This window comes from Chroicocephalus ridibundus, chromosome 8 (genome assembly GCF_963924245.1).
Source record: "Chroicocephalus ridibundus chromosome 8, bChrRid1.1, whole genome shotgun sequence".
In the NCBI taxonomy this organism is placed as follows: Eukaryota; Metazoa; Chordata; class Aves; order Charadriiformes; family Laridae; genus Chroicocephalus; species Chroicocephalus ridibundus.
In genome coordinates, this window is record NC_086291.1 from 17,917,210 (window position 1) to 17,937,668 (window position 20,459).

At 39.3% G+C, this 20,459-nt stretch overlaps 1 protein-coding gene and 1 long non-coding RNA gene across 8 annotated transcripts in view; one reads left to right on the top strand and one right to left on the bottom strand.

Annotated features, from left to right (window-relative positions):
- LOC134519509 (uncharacterized) overlaps positions 1 to 14,436 on the bottom strand; it is a 480,646-nt gene extending 466,210 nt beyond the window's left edge. For all 5 annotated transcript variants that reach the window (XR_010072240.1, XR_010072242.1, XR_010072241.1 and 2 more), the window contains exon 1: positions 14,023 to 14,436. This is a non-coding gene — a long non-coding RNA (uncharacterized LOC134519509). The remainder of the gene's footprint in view (positions 1 to 14,022) is intronic.
- Positions 14,437 to 14,584: 148 nt separating this feature from the next.
- The window catches only part of PKN2 (protein kinase N2), a 60,147-nt gene continuing 54,272 nt past the window's right edge, over positions 14,585 to 20,459 (top strand). For all 3 annotated transcript variants that reach the window (XR_010072342.1, XR_010072343.1, XM_063344886.1), the window contains exon 1: positions 14,585 to 14,969. Coding sequence is in view for 1 of the 3 variants with exons in the window: in XM_063344886.1 (XP_063200956.1) it covers positions 14,922 to 14,969 (48 nt within the window). In the remaining 2 variants the exon portion in view is untranslated. The remainder of the gene's footprint in view (positions 14,970 to 20,459) is intronic.

Sequence of the window (20,459 nt, forward strand, 5' to 3'; positions counted from 1 at the left end):
AAATTCAGACTTCCACTAACAAGCAGAAGTTTCAAAAAAAAAAAAAAAAATAAAAAACACCCAAACATTGCTACATCTCCTATGAAACTTAATTCCCCCATGCATACTAGTACCCAAACACATCTTTATACTCCACAAGGAGCCATCCACGATGTCCAGTTCTACACTCTTTAACACGCAAATTTAATGCTAAACCTGGAAAGTAGACTGAAATATGCTACTTCTAGTGCAGCCCCCTGTTCTCTTCTATTCCAAATCAGCTTGCATACGGTAACCCACCTCCTACTCACAGGAGAAAAAGGAAGACTTAAAGCCCACATGTCTACTTTGGGAGAATAAAAGGACAAAATGCAGTTTAGAGAATCAAAAAAAAAAAAAAAAAAAGAGAGAGAAGGAATTGAAAGAGATAAGAGCCCTTAAACATCTGAATTTTTTCCTACTATGCCTGGTTCATATCTCCAGCTGCCAGTCTGTCAAGTCTGACAATAACTGCTGTGATAGAAATCTGCTAAAGAAAATAGGATGCCACGAACAGCCTGTTTAATGAAACAGTGGGAAGCTCATATTAGCAATAAACACAGGAAGTGTGAGAAGTCTTGGCAAAAGCCAAGTACAGTGCCACTTTTCTGCTCTGTACTTGAGCAGTCCTTTTTATTGGTGTTTGGGGTTGGTTTTTTGCGTTGTTTTGTTTTTTGTTTTTTTTTTTTTTTTTTAAGTGACGAAGCAGAGAAATTCAGGACTTGCATATATGGATTCATAGGTATGTTAAGGTAATACCATGTGATTCCACCTATTCCAGAATAAGAATGTTTTATTCTGATTCAGATGTTCTGCTTCTAAAGCTTTGATTCATAATTTCATGGAAACATGAATGCAGACATGGAGAGCTTGCTGGACTGGAAATATGCCTTTCAATGTGGACTTCTGCTTTGGTAGCAGTAAATCTGTAAAAGAGTCCATGATACGTTCTGCAGTCACAGGAAAGATGAAATGGAAATCATTTCAGATTATGTACATATGTATAAGACAAGAAGTTACATACTGGTTTTCTTTGTTCACAGTACACACCGGTGAAAGGGACATTGATTATTTCTGATTAGAGGTGGACCTGAAAATCAGTCATTTTCCATTACCTTAGAGGAGGCCAGCTGTGGAAACACCACAGCAGCTGGAATATCATACTCAATGAGAAATGTACGAAAGAAGGTTTGGGAGGGGGTTAAACCTGTCTGAACTAGAAAAATGCATCTATGGTAAGAACACACAGAAAACAAAACAAAAAATATCCCAAAAATGTTTGCATTTGTTTCTTTTGAGGAGATAGCATCTCTCTGATGAAAAAGGGTTGAATTATCACTAACATTAGATTTTATTACGAACCAAAAAGAAAACCCTCGGAGGTTATCCATGTTAGGAGATCTAGAATCACTTTCTAATGAAGTAGTGAGAATCACAGTTATTTGCCCAAGTCACACAATCTGGCATTAAGCTTATGAAATAAGCAACCTGATATGGTAAACAATTTAAAATCCAAAATGCAAAAGAACAGATTAATAGCATCAAAACTTCACAGCCTTGGTCTCATTAAGAAGGTGCATGAGACCAAATCCTTTAGAAATCTGGGATAAATCTCAAGCTCTTCAAGTCCAGAATAAAGCTCTGCAAGTCATGAACTGTCCTATGACAGCTGTTCAGAGAAAAGGCTCAGATGTCCATGGATCAGCAGACAGGCACTCTCGGTGATACGATAAATCATATAATGATTTATGATAAATGCCCCCCACTGATATAAAGCCCCCCACTTCATATACACCCATAACATTTTTAAAAAGACATTTTCTGCTAGAAACCAAGGAAACATTATAGGAGTGAGGATGAAGAATAAAGCAGCGGTCAATACCAGATATTTATTTACACTGCATGTGGGTCACAGCAAGATTCTGATGAGTACGTTTTCAAAAACAGAAGAGCATACATTAAATGTCCTCTCCCTCAATGTGCACTTTGAGATACTGTTTCCTGAGACTGTTGTTGTTTGGCTCAGGCTTGAAACAAACACATTTCATCACAAAAATTAGGCATTTTGGATGGTGTGAGGAATACAATGGTTTAGACATTTTTCAAGATCAAAGTCAGTAGAAAAGCATAACAAAGCAACTCTAAGGCAGAGCAGAATCACACCAGTACATGTCATTGTAAGGCATACTCTCACAATGTATCTGCCCCAGGAAACAAGAAAGAGTACAAAGATTCCATATACCTATTTTTCATTTATTCAAAGGAATTTTCTACTGTTTTAAGATAAAGCAATCTCAAAGCCCTGGAGTGTTCAGTACCATAGTATACACTTAAAAAGTTGTAAATCTAAATAATTAAAAAAACATCCCTCACAGCTGATGACTTCACCAACAGGAAAAAGCTAAGTTGTCCTTGGCCACCTCCAAGAAGATACCTTACCATACAACAAATATGACCAAAACCAGATAATCATCATTTTTTCCTAGCAAGAAATGTGTGTCAGACTGAGAAAACTGGCATTGGTTAGATGAACCATAAGCTTTTTACTACTACTGTCTAACATTGCCTAGCAATTCCCTCTAGATCTATGCTTGTAGCATTCCAAGACAAAAACTTGCCAATTGAATCTTGGCAACAGATTAAAGATAGGTACTTTTTAAAATGTGATGTAGATAAAATGGAGTAATCTATGGCTAGATAGTACTATAAAAAAAACCTTCTTTCAAAGTAAATACAGACCAATTGCCAAAGCAAGAACCCTCTCAAAATTACAACAGGCATTAATTTGTTTCCAACTAGTTGTAAGAGAAGATGAGTACTTCTAAATTAGCCTCAATTCCAAGTGAAAACTTTGTTCAAGAATATTAAAACATGCAATTATGAATGTCAAATGATTTTTCAATAGACAGGATACATACCTGAATTAGCAATACTTATGAAATTCGTGTAAAGGGATCACATAATTTCAAGTAACAAACTGGATGAAAGACACTACTCTGACTAAACTGTCATTGGGATGTGTATTCCAAAGTATCTCAAACAATGTAATTATTCAAGCAGCACTCTTTTCTCACTTTTGCAAATTCTTTAGTAGCCACTCCGCTGCACTGAACGTTGAAATTCACCAGTTTAAAAAAAAAAAAAAAAAAAAAGAAGTCACTGATACCTCTCAGCTTCCCCAGTCCAACAGAATGAGGTACAAAGACCAAGGTTTTTGTTCAGTTTTCTGTCAGTACTACTGTAGATGCCAGTACTGAGGAAGTAACTCAACCACAGCAACACTGATAAAGATTATCTGCAGGAACTACAGCCTCTAGAAAGAATAGCCCCAAATCCATCAGGCAGTAGAAAAAAAAAACAGAGATGGGGTACACCTAAGTGGCTTTATTCCCTGAGAAGGCCTAAGCTATGTAAGATCCACAGAAGATGAAAAGTACCATTCCAATTCATAGCAGTGTTAATTATTTGTTCATGTACTATTATCAGGACGTGTTACCTTGTATTTCAAACACTGCAAGTTCAGCCAAAAGTATAACCACTGAGGCTAAGGAAACTGCAAGGAAACTTTAGTTAGCATGTAGAGAAGTTATGCAATTGTGATATTTAATGAGTTCATTTGCTTGGGAAAGGAAGATAGAACAGTGATCTGCAGTTTTAAGTGACCAACCTAATTGGGGAGAGGAAGTCTGAAAAAGTTCACTACAAGGTTCATGTTCCATTATTCAAGTGAATAACAACAACAACAGTCTTGGAATAAAGTACAACTCTTCTAGTGTTACAGCGCAGTTTCTTAATATAAAAGGAATATTCAGACATGGACTGAAAAGTGAAAATTAATCTACGAGGAAATTAAAGGTGTATAAATTACTTATGTAGCAGATTAACCGAAACTGAAAAATGAATGACAAAAGTAAAGGACAGGGAGTCAGCAAGTCCAGTGCAGCTGTTACATTCTCATGAACAGCCTTTTTTTTTTTTTTAATGTAATACTTAAAATTTTGTTTTAAACTATTTTGGTTCTTTTCCTTGCTTTTCATTTTTAAATATCTTTGTTTCTCTACAGGGCTTCAGCTGCTGGCTGTGCAGTTTTAGGCTCCATTCAGAAAGAGAAAAACAATAGCACGCAACCACCCCGAAACTGATTCATTGTTCTATGAGCTTGCATTCTTAAGCACATGAGTTCCCTTTAAAGGCAGCTGCACAAGGGATCACAGCAGCGGGCAGAGGGAAACATGCAAGTCTCCTCAAGAGCTCCCTTCTTTTGTGTGAGAATGTGTCTTTTCAAGGTGCACAAAGGAAGAAAGCAACAGAGATGCCTGGATTAAACCTTTCCTGAACTTTTTCCTTTTGAATTTTCTCACTGTTTTCCTATGACTGGGAAACGCAGGGGTTTTTGCCTTGATCGGCATAAGAATTCCAATTGCTTGCAAAATATATTGACGTTGACAAAACATTAGATTAGTTCATTGTTATGAAAATTACAGTATCAATACCAATCAATGGTATCAATATTAACCAATGTTTGAATGAAACAACGTACAAGAGAAATTTATCTCACATTAGAACATAAGATGCATCTCAGTATGCTGTACTTATTACATGATTCACTTGTGCATTTTAACTCTTTGCCAAAGAATCAGAGACTTCATCTTCATTATATTAATAATTTATGCAATCCAGCATCCCCATTTTCTCTCCCAGCCCCAATGAGAACTCAATCCAAAGGTATTAAGGCACTGACACCAAGTTCTCAAAAGCAGTTCAGACACTTAGACACATATAAACCTAGCTTCCATTGAAGTAAACCGTAAAAATCCTCGGAACTACCTGGAAGGAAAATCAAGGTTTGTACCTTTTCACACGTGGAGTTCCCTTGGCAGAGGACTTCCCACGGAAAAGAAGAAGAATTCAGTCTTAAATTCTTAAGAGGAATAATAATTACTAAAGGATAATAATCACTAAAGGAAAATTATCAGGTTTAGCAGTTTGCCACTAGATGGAGCAATTTAATATTAAAATTTCCATTTATAAAGAAAATCCTCTTGAAGTTTCAGATCTTTCACTAATACAGTTTTCCCATTACCAAATTTATTATTTTTTTTCTTTTTGTGCTAAGGACACTTAGAAATACAAGTCCTTGCAGATTATGCAAGTAAGAAGAAAGTTGCATACGAATAAACACAAATGTTTCCATATTTTACCTGTATTACAGCAAAGACTGGAAAGAGTGTGAAGTAAACTACAATTCTAAAGCACCTCAGTTAAATTATTAATTTCATTTATCCACTAATCTATGCCACATAATTTTCAGAAACACTAAGCATTAAGAAATATTAAGCAGTTTATCAGAGTATTATGCTCTCTATTCACGACAGACACCAGAACTTTTTGCCAGCAAAGATTATTCCAAACTAGAAGCCTTAAGTCTACCCTGAACCTTAGCCTAGCTATTATATATTTAAAATTCTTCTATATTTTAATAACAAAACTGAGAATTAAGAAGATTTTGTACTGGCACATGTGAAAAAGACTCGACCTCATTAGCCAGTGTCCCAATTTACATCAGTTGTATCTAAGATCCCTGTAGAACTACAGTGCCTTCTGTCAATGCAAAACCAAAAATTGAATATATGTCTACCTAAATTTCAAATGTTAATAACAACTATAAATTGTTGCTTGAAGTTACCTAAAAAACTTCCTGGTAACATCCACCTGTACCTTATAAAGGTGAGATGTATGCTTAAAAAACAAATAAAACAGTGTTGTTGCTGAATGCAGCTCTGAGGCACTAAAGGAAGTAAATCCTCAATGATTACATGGGTCTTACAATCCTTCTTAAATACTGGATTTGCTGGGAAAAGGGTAAGCAATAAACAGAGCTAAGGACAGCCTGCGAATGGCAACCCCCAAACGACCTCAGCTTCACCTTTTTCTTTTAAATTACTTCTGATGCATTATGCTTATGAAATATTCATATTTTTGAAGCATGATTTGATAATCTAAATGTTATGAAAACAAGTTATAATACACTGGCTGCTGTATCTAAAGTCTGCATGCCTCATAATACAGTATACAATTTTACTACCCTGCCTATTATTTCACTTTTCCAATGTTAAATCAACTTCTACCTGCATAGCAGGTGTAAATAACAACTGGATTTACTGTTGTGCTTAGGTCCACAGTGAAAATGCATGCTTTTAATGTCTAGATGCAGTGTTTTCTTCTAATAATTGTTACTACTATCTATCATGATTAATAAAAGAATAAACACTAGGCTGCTTAGGCAACTCTAATGGTGATTATGTACTTCAGCCCTATAGAATTTGGCCATGGTTCCAAAGATACTGAGAACATATCATTGATACGTCCCCATCATTATTATGACCACATTCAGATCAGGTCCAATTAAACTAAGCTCTCCTACCTCAATCAAATAGTCTTTAAGGACGTTGCAATTCAAGATTGGCCTACTAGATGGATCTCAGGATGCAGAGAAAGAATATAGGACAGGAGAAGGGTAAACCTTATTATTTTATTTTTATTGTAAAGTTTATTTTTTTTTAATAATTTTTATATATTTTATATATTTTATATATTTTATTTATTTATTTTTATTTTATATATATTATTTTATATTATATATAATATTTATATTATATTTATATTTTTATATATATAAATTTATATATATTATATATATTTTATGATATATATAATATTTATATTTATATTTATATATAATATAAATATTATATTTATATTTATATATAAAATTTATAATATATATAAATTTATATTATATATAAATATAAATTTATATATATAAATATATAAATATTTATATATTTATTAAAATATATTTATATATTTTATATATTTTAATAATTTTTAATAATTAAAAATTTATTTTATTGTAAAGTTATTACACTTTATTTTCACGCTTTGCTCCATCACTGCACTACTTCCAGTAATGGAGCGTGTGGTACGTGTAGGGAACAGACAGAAGAAAGCAAGGAACCAGTCAAGAGGGAAAGAACGAGAGCACACTGAATAAGGGATTCCATCAGTTAGAGACATTTCTAACACTTGTGTAAAAGCTGCCTTCATTAAAGCTGACATGTCAACATTGCAGCAAGCAATGAGTTAAACGAATGTAAAGAAAATCCAGGTTATCACGTTTCAAATATCGATGCAGTACACTTCAGCCCTCTCCTCCATTACCTCCACCTTAGTGTTTGCCTCTGGCTGACTGCTCCTTGACAGCATAGATACAGAAAACAGATCAAGGCTCCAAAACATTTTTCCACATGTTCTTCAGTAGCTTCTAGCCTCATTTTTCTTACAAAGAAGAAAAAAAGTCCACTAATTACAAACTACCTGCTAGGCAGCACACCAACTTGAAAGTGCTTTAAATTTCTATTAGAATATTTCATTACATGATTATAGTAAATGGTCCAAATTCAAGGCCACACTGACAGTGTGGGATTTCAGCGAATGCATTTCAAGGTACTTCGAAGCTACATAACCCAAATTGATTCAGCTTAGTCCTTTAGATATCCAGTGTTTGTTCTGTAACATAAGAACAGGCTAAACCATAAGAATAAATTTTTACAAGAAAATGCACTACACTATTAAAAATATAATCCACTGGCATCTATGTGTCTAAGCAAATTAAGAGAAGCACAAGAATTCAATTGTTGTTGCTCTTTCAGATAGCTAATCATTTCACTTTTCAGTCAGAAGAGCCACTCCACAATTATCTTTGCAACTGCTCTCCAGTATAGAAATTTCATCTCTTTCTACATTGTGTGCATTTTCAGGCAACATGAGCCAGTTTCAGTTACAGATAGTTTAAAAGGTATCCCAAACAGAATGTGTGTGATTAACTTCCCTGCTCACCCCTATTATAACCATCCAACTCAAAGCAGGGGGGGAATCAGAAAGAAAAAAGAAAAAAAGAAGGAAAAAAAAAAGAGATAGTATTCTTACTTCCTCACACTTAAACAACAGTATATCAAGTAGAAGACACTGTAACAAGCCATCTCTGAACCACAGGGTTCAAAAGCAGTAGAACATGAATCAAAGCAATGCGAAGCTGTACTAAATTACATGAGAGCAAGTTTGCTTGCCATAGCATGAGAATAAAAGAATAAGGAGCGGGAGAAGACAGGGAGTAAAGAGAAGGAAGACAGAAGGGGAAGCAGTAACATATTTGGTATCAGCATTAACATTTTTTTAATGTCTCTCTTGATATTGTTTGACTCAATTGTCATTTTCTCTGAAAGTTCTTAAGCTCTCCTCTCTCCTGGGGATGTCAGTCCCAGCAGAGCAAGGAGAATGCAATTAGAGCTAGCTATAAACCTGCCTGGTAACTCTCTTGTTTTAAGTGTTCATTAGATGAAGATAGATCTGCCCTTTTAATTTGGAGACATTGCATACTAAGTACAAGTTAATAACTACTTAGGACTTCAATCCCTGACAGAGTTACACAGGCAGGCTACTGTCTCTGAGAGGAGATAAAGACATGGAGAGAAAAAAAGCCATCACGTTAATCATGACCAAAAATCATTACCATCTAAGACTGAGAGTCTGATGAAGTCTGTTTCAGGATCATTTGGCATAGTTGTTTAAAATGTCCAGAAACGTATTAGAGCTAAAGAAAACTTTGATGAATGGGCGCTACATCACCAGACGTGGCACTGCAGCTGTACATGTTTTCAGGCAAAGGACTTAGTTCCTGTTTCTGTCAGTCTTTGCTGTAGATTTCAAAACAGCAAATTAAAATTGGTTGGGGACAACCAAAAGTTCACCAGTCACACACATGAACTTCCACAATGCAGGGTGAGACCAGTCTGTCTGTACCATGATGCAGAGGAGAACAGACACAACCTCCTGCCTTTTGCACACCCTGTGGGAGCTGCAAGCAAATCTGCAGTCTGGTATTGCTGGCAGCAACAGACTTTCCAAAGGCATCTCAAATCCCACCTTAGAAGCACACAACAGAGACAACCCTGCAGCAGCCTTTCAAGCACGGATCTCTGACTTAGAAGAGATTTCTCAGGGGATGACCGTGTCTGACTCATCCTTTGCCATACATTTCCCCTTCCTCCAAATGCAGACTAGGACTTCAGCTATGTTGTGGCTCTCAAACTGTTTGTTTTGTATTTGCAAAGCCTTTTTTAGGAATTCGATTTTCCTATAATCATGGAAAGCTGCACACCCTAAAGCTGCATGTGAAAATCCTTCAATTATCTCCAAAGCCCTGATTTTCTAATGTCTATTCATAGCAACTTTAAGTCACAGACACCTACATTTCTTCAGAAAGTCAGTCTTCTCCTAACAGGATAACATATCTTGAATCACTCTTGAATGCATCTTGCCTTGTTTTTGTAATGAACTAAGGTACTTTAGATCAGCCACCATTTGAACTAATGTGCCTGCAACTGACAGAAATAAAGCAATGAGACCAGAAATTATGCAACAGTACAGTTACCTTGCTTGTACTGATCTCGTCTGTGTTCTTAGAAAATAAGGCCTAGATGTTACCAATGCTGCACCAGGCCCTTGAATTCACCGCACCTTGAATGCACTTCAGTGGATTCAATGAAAGCACAAGAGCCCATCTGTGCAGAGCTCATTGCAGAAACAACACCGAGTATGTTAAGCTTGATCCTATAATCAAGTTTAATTAGAATCACCAGGACTTAGCATAGGTGTAAAGATCCATCATGTTGATCCACTTGTAGGATCATAGCCTTAATGTAAAGGCATAAAGCATTTTGCTATTACTTCAAATAATCCAAGTTGATCTCCTTTAAAGAAATGAGGTCTGATCTTACAGGTGGTTCTGCACAGGTAGGGCACTTCCTCTCCACAGAGTTCCAGTGACATTAACTGGAATAAGGCAGATTTTTCCCTCGTAACAGAAGGAGGGAAAAGAAGAACAGGAGGTAATAACGGGAATAAACCTCCTTCCCCTGAAGCATTCGTTTCTCACTGCCTGCAAGCCTTCACAGGGTCCAGAATTAATAAAACAAGTTTGTTGCACTCCAGCCCTCATAGCATCTGCCTACTTGGCTCAGTGATAATAATGCCTACATCTAGCCCTGGGTAATACTATGTAAACACAGAAGACAAATTTTAACTAGAAAGTGTGCAACAACTGCTAGCATGGTTATGATTATATCACAGTAATCCACTCAAAAGTTGTAAGATAGCTTTGTAATTAAAAGAGTAATAAAGGAATAGTTTAAGAATATGCAAAATTTGCAAGCACCACAAGAGCTAAATAAACTTACATATTCATTTTAGTTTTCTGCTTATAACATGTCATCATCTTGTCCTCTTCACTGTCAGTGGCACATCAGTAGGCACCTCTGAGAGCTCTCATGCCTTCTCTCAGGAGCCTTTTCTTACATGGAATTCCCTTTAAGAAATCTGAGTGAAAGGCAGGTGATTAACTTCTAAGAAATACTACAGAAGTAGTGAGTTTTCAAGAAAGGAAACAAGATTCTCAAGCTAAACACATTAAAATTATCCACACCCTTGAATTTTTTTTTCTCCCTGTTGGCATTTTCTTTAATAAACACCAGCAAGTTGCTGGTCTAAAAAAAAAAAAAAGATTATTATATTAATTTCTTTTTTATTGCATAGTTTAACCTGATCTAGTTACATTTCTCTCTAAATCTATTGCAAGACGTATTATTTGAAGTTCTTTAAAACAAAACTTTCTCCTATTCCCACAATGACTTGAGAAGCAAAACAAGAAGATGAAAAGTACTAGTCTTCATTAATATACTATTTTTGAACATCTCCAGGCTGAAGTAAACAAACAAAGACGGCAAAGACGCACACATTCTCTCATCTCATTTTTCCTGTGCCCGATTGCTCCAGGCTTTCATAAGGTTTTCAGAGGATCCAACCTAGAAGGACAACTATGGGAACACAAGAGTAACACTGCCACGTCTAGAAGTCAGGAAGAACAAATGGCTATATTATTAGAAATCTGTTGTGGGGTTTTGCCTTTTTTTTTTTTTTTTAAACTAATTTGGGGACTACATTTCTTTTACATACTTGTCTTTATTCCAAAGCAAAAGAAATTAAAGAAAATGCTATCCTAAAGTAGACTAGAACCATGAATATTAGGGGGGGAGGAGGCAGAGAGGATTTCCTTTCACAAATCGCAATATTACTTGCAAAATTAACTAATCTTTACCCCACCCCACCAAAAAGGTCACTAATTCCTAGACCTTGTTCTGTGCCTAAAAACGTGATGGACTGGCCTACTATTGTTCAGCCCCCACTCACCTACTAACAGTGCATGTAGAAAGGTATCTAATTTCTTCCTTCCTGAGAATTTCACTTAGCCCATACCCAAGCATGTCTCTATGTGGTTATCCCTCTAAAATACACCACTAAATTAAACAGGCAAGATTAACCAGAAGCTTAAATAAAAACTTAATTTTTCTTGGTAGAGTCTTTTGAGTAGTAAGTATAGGAATATAATAATTAACACCTGTCCGGTGTTCTTCACATGTCCTCAATCCTCATTTCTACATGCATCACCAAGCAAAGGCAGGCTCTCCCTTAGATGATACATAGGACTAGTTAGACCTAGTCTAAAAAATACCCTAGATTTTGCTTACAGTATCCTGGATATTTTCTAAAGAGCTCTCTACTATGCTCAAGGGTTCACAAGTTGTGCTTTGCACCACCTGGAACACTGTACGTCTCAGCTATTTAGTTTTCCAGGTCTTTGGGAAAAAGACTTGAATAACACAACCTGAAGAAATGAAATAATTAAAGGCATTAGCCAATGGTATTGACATTCCTTTCATTCAGTTTGTTTTTCTAACATGATAATTGAGTGTAGGGAATGAGCTAACAGAGCAATGGCTGAAGAAATAGCATTCAGATATTTTAAGGCACGGGCTGAACTCAAGATTCCATATAATACTAAATTCTTGGACTTACGTACTTAACTGCCTTCTATTTTGGGACTCACTCAGAATGTTCTCTCTTGCTCAGTAATTCACTGTCACAGTACTTAAACGTAGAGCTACGGTTGTGCAGCACTGTGCTTTTGTGGACTCTAGAGGAAGAATGGTTAAGTATCAGAGATCTAGCTAAGATAATGTTGTTTTTTCAAACCTGTTCGTCTTTTGATTCCTGTACCACTGCACTTCTATCAAAGAATCTAGGACTTTGTCCTTCCAAGTTGTGTAAATAACATCGGGAATACGAAAAAGCTTATAGGCCCTGCCTTGACAGGGATAACAACATGTTTTAGGCTACACTCAATGGGCAGGCTAGGTTAAGCATGAACTAAAGTCAGCTGCCTGTTTTAGAATCTCAAATCTTTGCTAACTTTGTTGACGCCCACTCATACATCTATGAATTTTCTTTGGGGCACAATCTGTGTTTCCCTCAGACCACACCTTATAAAATATACATGCTAGCACATTGATGACTCCTCCTTTGCAATGGGAGGAGGCTAGTAGATGAGCCGCAGTAATGGACCACGTACATGCTGACAAGTATACAAAGTCACTAAGCCACAGTAATCCAGCCATTTCTGATTACTTCTATGCACCCTTAAATATCTTTCTCAAAAACAGTTCAAATGAATTTTAAATACAGTTTGGCATCATTCTATCATGCTCAAAATGGGAAATTATTCTACAAATGTTTGTCTGTGCCCTCCTGCCCTCACCTTCTTCCACATGTCCCATGCTCCACAAGTAAAGCCAATTCATGCCTTTTGACATGTGACTGCTAAACTCAGACTACTTCATTCAACTGATGCAAAGCTGTGCTAGCACAAATTTTGCTGGATAACATGAAACTTTGGCTATGGGAAAAATTGAGCCAAGAAGTCTGGTGAGGAATAACTAGGATTCCCTCATACAGCCTTTTTCACAATTGAGTCATATGAATGATTTCTGAAATTCTCATTCTTTATAACTATCTAAGGTATGACTTACGTACCTTGCGGCTCTTGATACCACAAAGATGTTTACCTGATGCCCAGACTCAGAAAAGTGACCTACATGACCTCCAAAGTTAACATTCTTCAGGTAGTTTAAAATTGCACAGTAGGTTAAAAAAAAATAAAATGACGGCATTTGAAGAATTTACTTTCACCACAGAACGTGTATACCTCAAAAATTTCTGTAAAGATGTGCATTGTTACTGTAGAACTATCTTAATATTTCTTTTATGTGAAATTAACTGCGTGAATTTGTCCATAAACTTCTTTTGTACTGCATCACAGACAGTACTTCAGATTGTCTGGTTTGTTTGGTGCTCAACAATGGAAGTATAAGAACACTTAAAGTGTTTCAAATTTGCTATGAATAGTAGTGGTAATTTAATGTTTACTTCTCCCATTCCATTTTTCCCAAAAAAAAAAAAAAAAAAAAAAAAAAACCCAAACAAAACCAAACAAACCAAAACAAACCCCAAACCCAACCAAACAAAAAAAACCCCAAACACAAAATACCCAAACCTCCAAAACTTAACTTGTTGGCCTGTAGTCATAGAGATGCAGTAGCATAAAGAGAATAAATGCTAATGCTTGAATGAAGATGAATCTGTCAAAAAATGTTTCAGCTATATGAGCTTGACACAAACTGCACAGATAAAAAACAATTTTAATTGCTTCCATGCAGAGTTTTGCATGAGTTCAATTAGCTCAACGAAACATCCAATACTAAGGTGGAATGAGAATGCACGTGTGTATAGACTAGCCAACAGATAGTACGTGTTTATAGACAGGTGAAAAAAACCAACCGACACAGGCAGGAAACGGAGAATAAATGCTAGTGTCACATGCTGCCAGGAGGGAAGAGAAACCATTTCCTTCCAGGCACTCAAACTGGCTTTGAAGCTTATTGCTCTGCAGACTAACTGAAGTGCCAACCCCCACCAAACTCACCAAGCACCCCACGTACACATGTTTAGCCCTTTAAACTAAGAAGAATGGCATTTACAGCCCCCACTCACCACAACCTCCCGGGCCACTGCTCCGGATCCCCAGGGCGGCAGGTGGCTGCCCTCTCTCCGGGTGCTTGAGACCTCTCCTTCCTGAGCTAGCTGCTTTTGCTAAAATACGGCCAGAAGGCTTTACCCGTCTCCTGGGCCTGGCGGAGCCCGAACTCCAGCAACCCCCGACACCAGGGATGTGCCACACACCCTCCTCTCCCCTCCCCAACCACCACAGGGGGAAACGACGGGACTCCCAGCGCTGGAGCTTTACAAGAAGGGGGAAGCGCCATCAGGGAAGCGGGAGGAAGGCGGCGAGGGGACCGAGGGGGCCGAGGGGAGCGGGGGCGAGAGCTGAGGAAACCGAGGGGGGCGCTGAGGGGAACTGAAGGGAACCGAGGCGCGCGACGGCCCCGCGCCCAGCCCGCGCGCCACGCCTCGCACCGCTCTGCCCACGGGGGGGGGTGGGGGCGGGCTGCCGGCCGCCTGCGGTGAGCCCGCTCTTCCTCCCCACACACACCCACCCCCCGTCACGTGCGCCGGGGAGCCGCAAAGCAGCCGAGGCTTTTGCGACAGGGTGACAGCCAAATGGTGCGACATCAGCGGCGGCCTCAGGAGCAGCAGCAGCAGCCGCCGAGTGCTGCCAGGGCCCAGCGCTGCGCCAGGGCGGGGGGAGCGCACCGCCGCCCGGCGGGCACCGCACCGCACCGCGCCCCAGCGCCCGGCGCGACCCCCATGAGAGGAGTGGGGGCCGGCGGCGGCCCCTCCCGCGTCCCCCTGCCTGCCTGAGCACGGAGCGCTCCCCCCGCCCCCGATGCGCCCTTAGTCCCGGCCCCGGACCCGCCTCCCTCGCTCCCCTCCCCGCCGGCGGCGGCGGCAGCAGCAGCAGCGTCCAGGTGCGGACTTCAAACCCCAGCGCAATGGCGTCCAACGCGGCCGAGAGGGAGATCCTCTTCACCGAGCTCCAGGTAAGCGGCGGCGTCCCTCCGGGCGCCGCCCCAGCCCAGCTCCGCTCCCTTCCTTGGCGGGGAGGATGGAGCTGCCGCCGGCCCCGCCGCGCCCCGCCGCCCCCTGCCCGCCGCTCGGCGCGGGGCGCCCAGCCCACCCCGCGGCCCGGCCGGAGAGGCGGCGGAAGCCCGTGCCCACCCCAGGCCTCTTCCCGCCGCTCTCCCCCGGGAGCGGAGGCGCCGCCGCCCGGTCACGGCCCCACCCCGCTGCCGGCCGCGACCCGCTTTTGTCTGCTCTCGGCTCCGTCCTTCCCCCCGCGCCCAGCGGCCGCGTCCCTCCGGCGGGGCCTGCCCCGGGCCGCGCCCCCCCGCCCCGGCCGCGGCCCCGCCGGCCGGGGAGCGCCTTCCGCCAGCGCGGAGGCTGCCCGCTCCCGCTGGAGCCGCTGCGGTGGCTGGTAGCGCTGCCCCCCGCCCCACCCGCTGCCGCCCCGGGCAGGGCCGCGGTCGGAGGGGCTGCCGGTGGCCGCCTCACCGCCCGCCTCAGGGTCAAGCGAAAAGCTCTTCCCCCTGTGCCTTGCACCGCGCAGGAGTCGGAGCAGCTTCCTTTATGTAGGCCTTGAGCTCGGAGACTGTGGAGAGGAGAAAATGGTCCGATCAACGTTATTTGTCACACGGCAAGGGTTCTTGTCACTATGAAAAAAAAAAAAAGCCCAAACAAAAAAACAATCCCCAAACAACCCCCCCAACACTGTAAAACGTCCTGAAAACTCAAGAGTTGGTTGTTTCCATCTCTGTAGTTTGACCACTTTTGGTTGCCTGTGCAACTGTTGCTTTTCCGCTTGTCAGCGGCAGGGTTAGATGCAATTCGGGAGCTTCACTTTTGCGCCCTTATCTTTAAATGTCAGCTCAACCTGCTAGCTCTTCCACTTCCTTGTCCAGAAGAAAGCTTGCTTCTTTTTTTTAAAAAAAAAATTTTTAAATATACACCGCTAAATCTATGCAAGTTGTTATGGTTTACCAGACAAAGAATGTGTCTCTGAATTTATTAGTTGGACAATTAGCCAAAGTAAGAAGTCCATAAATGGAAAGCATTGAATTTAGTGCTCAAATGGAAATTGGAAAGGCATGCTTTAAAAAGGAGAAATTTTATTTCCTAAATGCTGTTAAATTCTCCTGTAACTTTAAACATTAGCAATGTGCTCACTTGTGTAACAAAGGAAAAGAAGGCACAACAGAGATGTAGCAGTCTATTTAGTGTTGTAGCACATGAGATGGCTGAAGGCTAAGAATCCATCTAAAATGCTGAACTTTAATCAGTGGCTCATAAGTGTCTAGGAAGAATCGCTATGTTAATACAAACTTGATACGGTGATATATAAGCTGGTAAACCTGTTTGAAGTGGTGAGCTGTGTGAATAAGTACTATGGTAGCATTACAGGTAAGCTAAATGGGAGCAGAATTTCTATAGAAGTACTGAGGTTGGGGTTCGGATTAATTTAAACAGAAATGAATGGATTTTTTTCTTTGGGGGGACTTTTTGTTGTTGGGGGTGGGGAGGGTTGGTTTTATTTAAATTTTTTTTTCTGGGAAGATGAGACTGACAGTGATAGTAATTTAAAACAAACAAACAAATCAAGCCCCAGGATGGATTAGATCCTTTTGTTGCACTGCCTCTTCCATTGTATGTGGTAACTTCTGTATCAATAAATACAGTTCTTTGGGCAAAACAGAAAGGTTACAAAGTTAACGTGGAAATCCCAGTAGGGTTTAAGATTTGTAAACCGCTAACTTTTGGGTATTTTTAAGAGGAACTTCCATATCAGGAAGAACCACTGTAAAGGCGGTGTTTTGTTTGCAATGGCATGTATTAACAGTGAAATATGAAGGCATCAGTACAATTTTTCTTGGTAATTCTTCAAAACAAATGACTCTTCATGTATCTGTGCATAAAAGTTTAGTGGCATGTTCCCGAAATAAAGGGAACTACAGTAAAGTGTGAGATACGCCATTTCACTCATGTTTCTTCAGGAGGAAACTTCCTCAATCTACAGAGCTCTAACTTAAAAAGTGCTTATATGTGAAATGGTCTTTTACTTGAGTATTGCAGTCTTGCCCAGAAAGATGAGGAAGTTGTAGAATGCAGGGCTACAGGAAAGGTTGAAGGTGTCACGTAGTTGGGTTGATCTAGATCATGAACGATGTGTAGTTTAGATGTTTTGCTAATATTAATGAAAACCTACTGAAAACAAGCTAAACCCAGTGTTAATCCCAAACTTGATCCTGCTGTCCAGTGATCAATATAGTACATAGCTTATTCGTGTCATATGTTCTGCATGCACTTGGTTATGGGAGCCCTGCGTACTCCAGTGTGCTATAAGTAGTTAACTCTTAGGTTTGGATTAAGAGTGGATCAGTAGTCACGAATCAATTGAACTCTCCTGATACGAAGATTGGCAAACTTCAACAACTACTGACTAACAGGATGTGAAATGGGTTCTGAGAAAATATGAAAAACAAAAGGGCAAAATAAGTAACTGCTAAGAAGAAAGTGGTAAAACATAGATGTGGTATATGTACTTGTTTCAAAGTGTACTGGGTTTAATTACACAGGCCTTAAATAGGCCACACTTCTCACAATGACAGTTTTATATTTTAAAAAAGTACTCCGTATCTGGTAGAGCAGTTTCTTAAAAACCTCTGTTAGCCACTGGATGTTTCTGTCCTGCTTTTTCTACAAAATATTTTCTCCAATCTTCTATATCTTCCTTTAAACATTTCACAGATGGTTAATAGGATGTGGAAAGCATATCTTGCTTCTAAGCAAGTTTTCACGTAACTTTGTTCAAGGTGAAAAATGCAACACTGGTTCCTCAGTAGTTAGCAAATGCACAGTATGCAATAAACTTGGCAGTAAACAAATCCTCTTTTTAGTTTGTTCTGTTTAGTAGCTTCACCAGCAAAATTATCTGGTTACCAAAGATTGAAAGATTACATAAAGCCAGCTTACCTTTTTACCTCCTTTTATCTCCAGTACAGGTTCTTTTTTAGGAGGGGGAAGGAGCTTGGGTAAGAACCAGTATTGCTGACATTGCCTTTCCTTCCAAAATTCTGCTGTTCCTTCTCTGGGCTTTGCATCCTTTTAGAACTTTGTCCAGCAGGTAAACTAGCCTCCCCAGTGCTTGCTTTCAGGTTAATTGCACAGCCTTTAACTCTTTGCTTCCTGGTGGAAGTGACAACTCTGTTTCCTCGTAAAATTAATCTTTAACTTAGGGTGCTATAGGCTGCTAAATAAGGCATCCATGAAATAAAATCTTTTAAGTTTTATATGAAAAAAGGTCTTTTTTTAAAAAAAAAAAAGGTTTTGTGAGGTAGTGTGTATTTCCAAAGATGTACGCTTTCTTTGTAGTGGTGATAGATGTCAGCATAGTAAATCAATATGGCTGGGGGAAACAGAAATTATTACTTAAAGTATTTAAATGAAGCTTTCGTACTTCTAGGTGTTCTCTACCACTTCTTTTCTAGACAGTAATGTAAATGTTTTCAACTTTAGACTTGTCTCGTTAATCTTACAGGATTTATTTTTAAAATTTTTCGTTCACTCAGAATTGTTCTTCCAAAAAAATACCTGTTTAACTCCAGAGAAAAAACAGTATATTACTTGGGTTTATTTGCTTAAATGAAATAGATAGGTCAAGATAGAAAATTTGTGCTCTGCCCTAAAGTAAATAAGTATGTAACAGACCCTCATTTGCTTGAAATGGAAGGGTTAAAGGCTCTACCTGGAAAGCGTTTTTCAAACTCAGACATAATACGTATTTCTAAAATTACAAAATATTGGCAAAAATGTCTTTATTGTAGAATGGTTAGAGTTGGAAAGTACCTTAAAGATCATCTAGTTCCCAACCCCCCTGCCATGGGCAGGGACACCTCCCACTAGACAAGGTTGCTCAAAGCCCCATCCATTCTGGTCTGGAACACTTCCAGGGATGGGGCATTATTTCTGTATTGGTAAGAATAAAGGGATTTTTTAATTGATGTTTTGTTTGAATGGAATCCCTAGTCATCTAATTTGCTAAGATGCTGTACTTGAAGAATAAATTTCATGGCAGAATTGTGCTTAACGGCTATTGGTAACTTCTTTTTTTTTTTTTAAGTAATGATGAACGGTACCACAACTGAAATATATGTAAATTATGCTTACACGATGGCACATCCGGTATAGTTTTTAGTTTGTTACATTTTTCTGTTTCATATCTGGGACAAGAATATTCATAAAATGAATATGATTGGAAAATGCTCATTTTGTTAGTATTTTATTAGTCGGCATGATATAAATTGGACAGCTGAGTCTTACATTGCACAGCTATGTCTTGTATATAAAATTAGGCACTTGTACGTTGCTGCGTTGGATTAAACTACTAGGCAGGACTCTGAAGACCTGCCTTTCATTCCCGGCTGCTCTGCTCTCAGCTAGGTGACATTAGGCAGATGACTTTGCTTACTCATGTCTCAGTTTCCTCATCTTTAGAATAGAGGTAATGATGCTTGCTTTTTTAGAGATAAAAATACTGGGTATTTATTATTAGCTGTGGTCAAGTGCCCAAGGACACCTTAAAAAGGTACAAGTAACCTAATTAATCTGTTTTGAACAGACATTGTAATTAGGCTGAACACTCAGCAGTAAGACTGCCTTCAAATACTGTTCAGCTAGGACAGATTAGCCTCAAATAATTTTGAATTACTCTTGTTTCTTCAGAACAAGATAATGTCACATTCAAGTGAAAATATCTTGAACTAGTCTACTGCAGTTTAGACATGAAAATGTGTGTACAGCTGCTTGGGACTTCTCAGGTCCCTACAAACGCTTCCAGAACTAGTAGATTTAGGGAAGCACTTCAGTTTTTTTCCATTTGTGGATATATATTACTCTTTAAACACTACGCTGTTCAAAACTTGTATTAGTAAAATATACATCCTGTTCTCAGTGGAACATAAACAGTCCTTAAAATACCTTTAGGTAAGTGCATGGGTGGGAGTATTGGTTTTATTTTGTTTTGGGTTTTTTTCCGTCTTCTGAATTCTGTCAGTCTGCCTGTTAACATAGGAACTTATATATGATGTAGACTTGTATACATTTGACCGAATTTTCTTTATCAGAGCAGATGTCTTTCTAAGACCCAGATCTGTTATTTTAACTCAAGATAAATAATTAGTGATGGCTAGTAGAAAAGTATATGTAGTTACAGTATATGTAAAAGCTCTGCTAGAAGAGCTTTATACATTGTGAATGGTCATTCATTACAATGTAACCTAAAATCTGTTGTAGAATAGCTAGATAAATACGCCCTTTAGGTTGGGAAATGGTGGTTTAAGGGCTTAACGGTGGGATTAAGAATCTCTTCATCAATGTCTCAGTGCTTTGCTGAATTAGAGACTAAGACATGACATGGCCTCTACTTAGATTCAGAGTAACAAAGCCTTGCGGTGCATTATATGCAGCGCAAGGGTCTC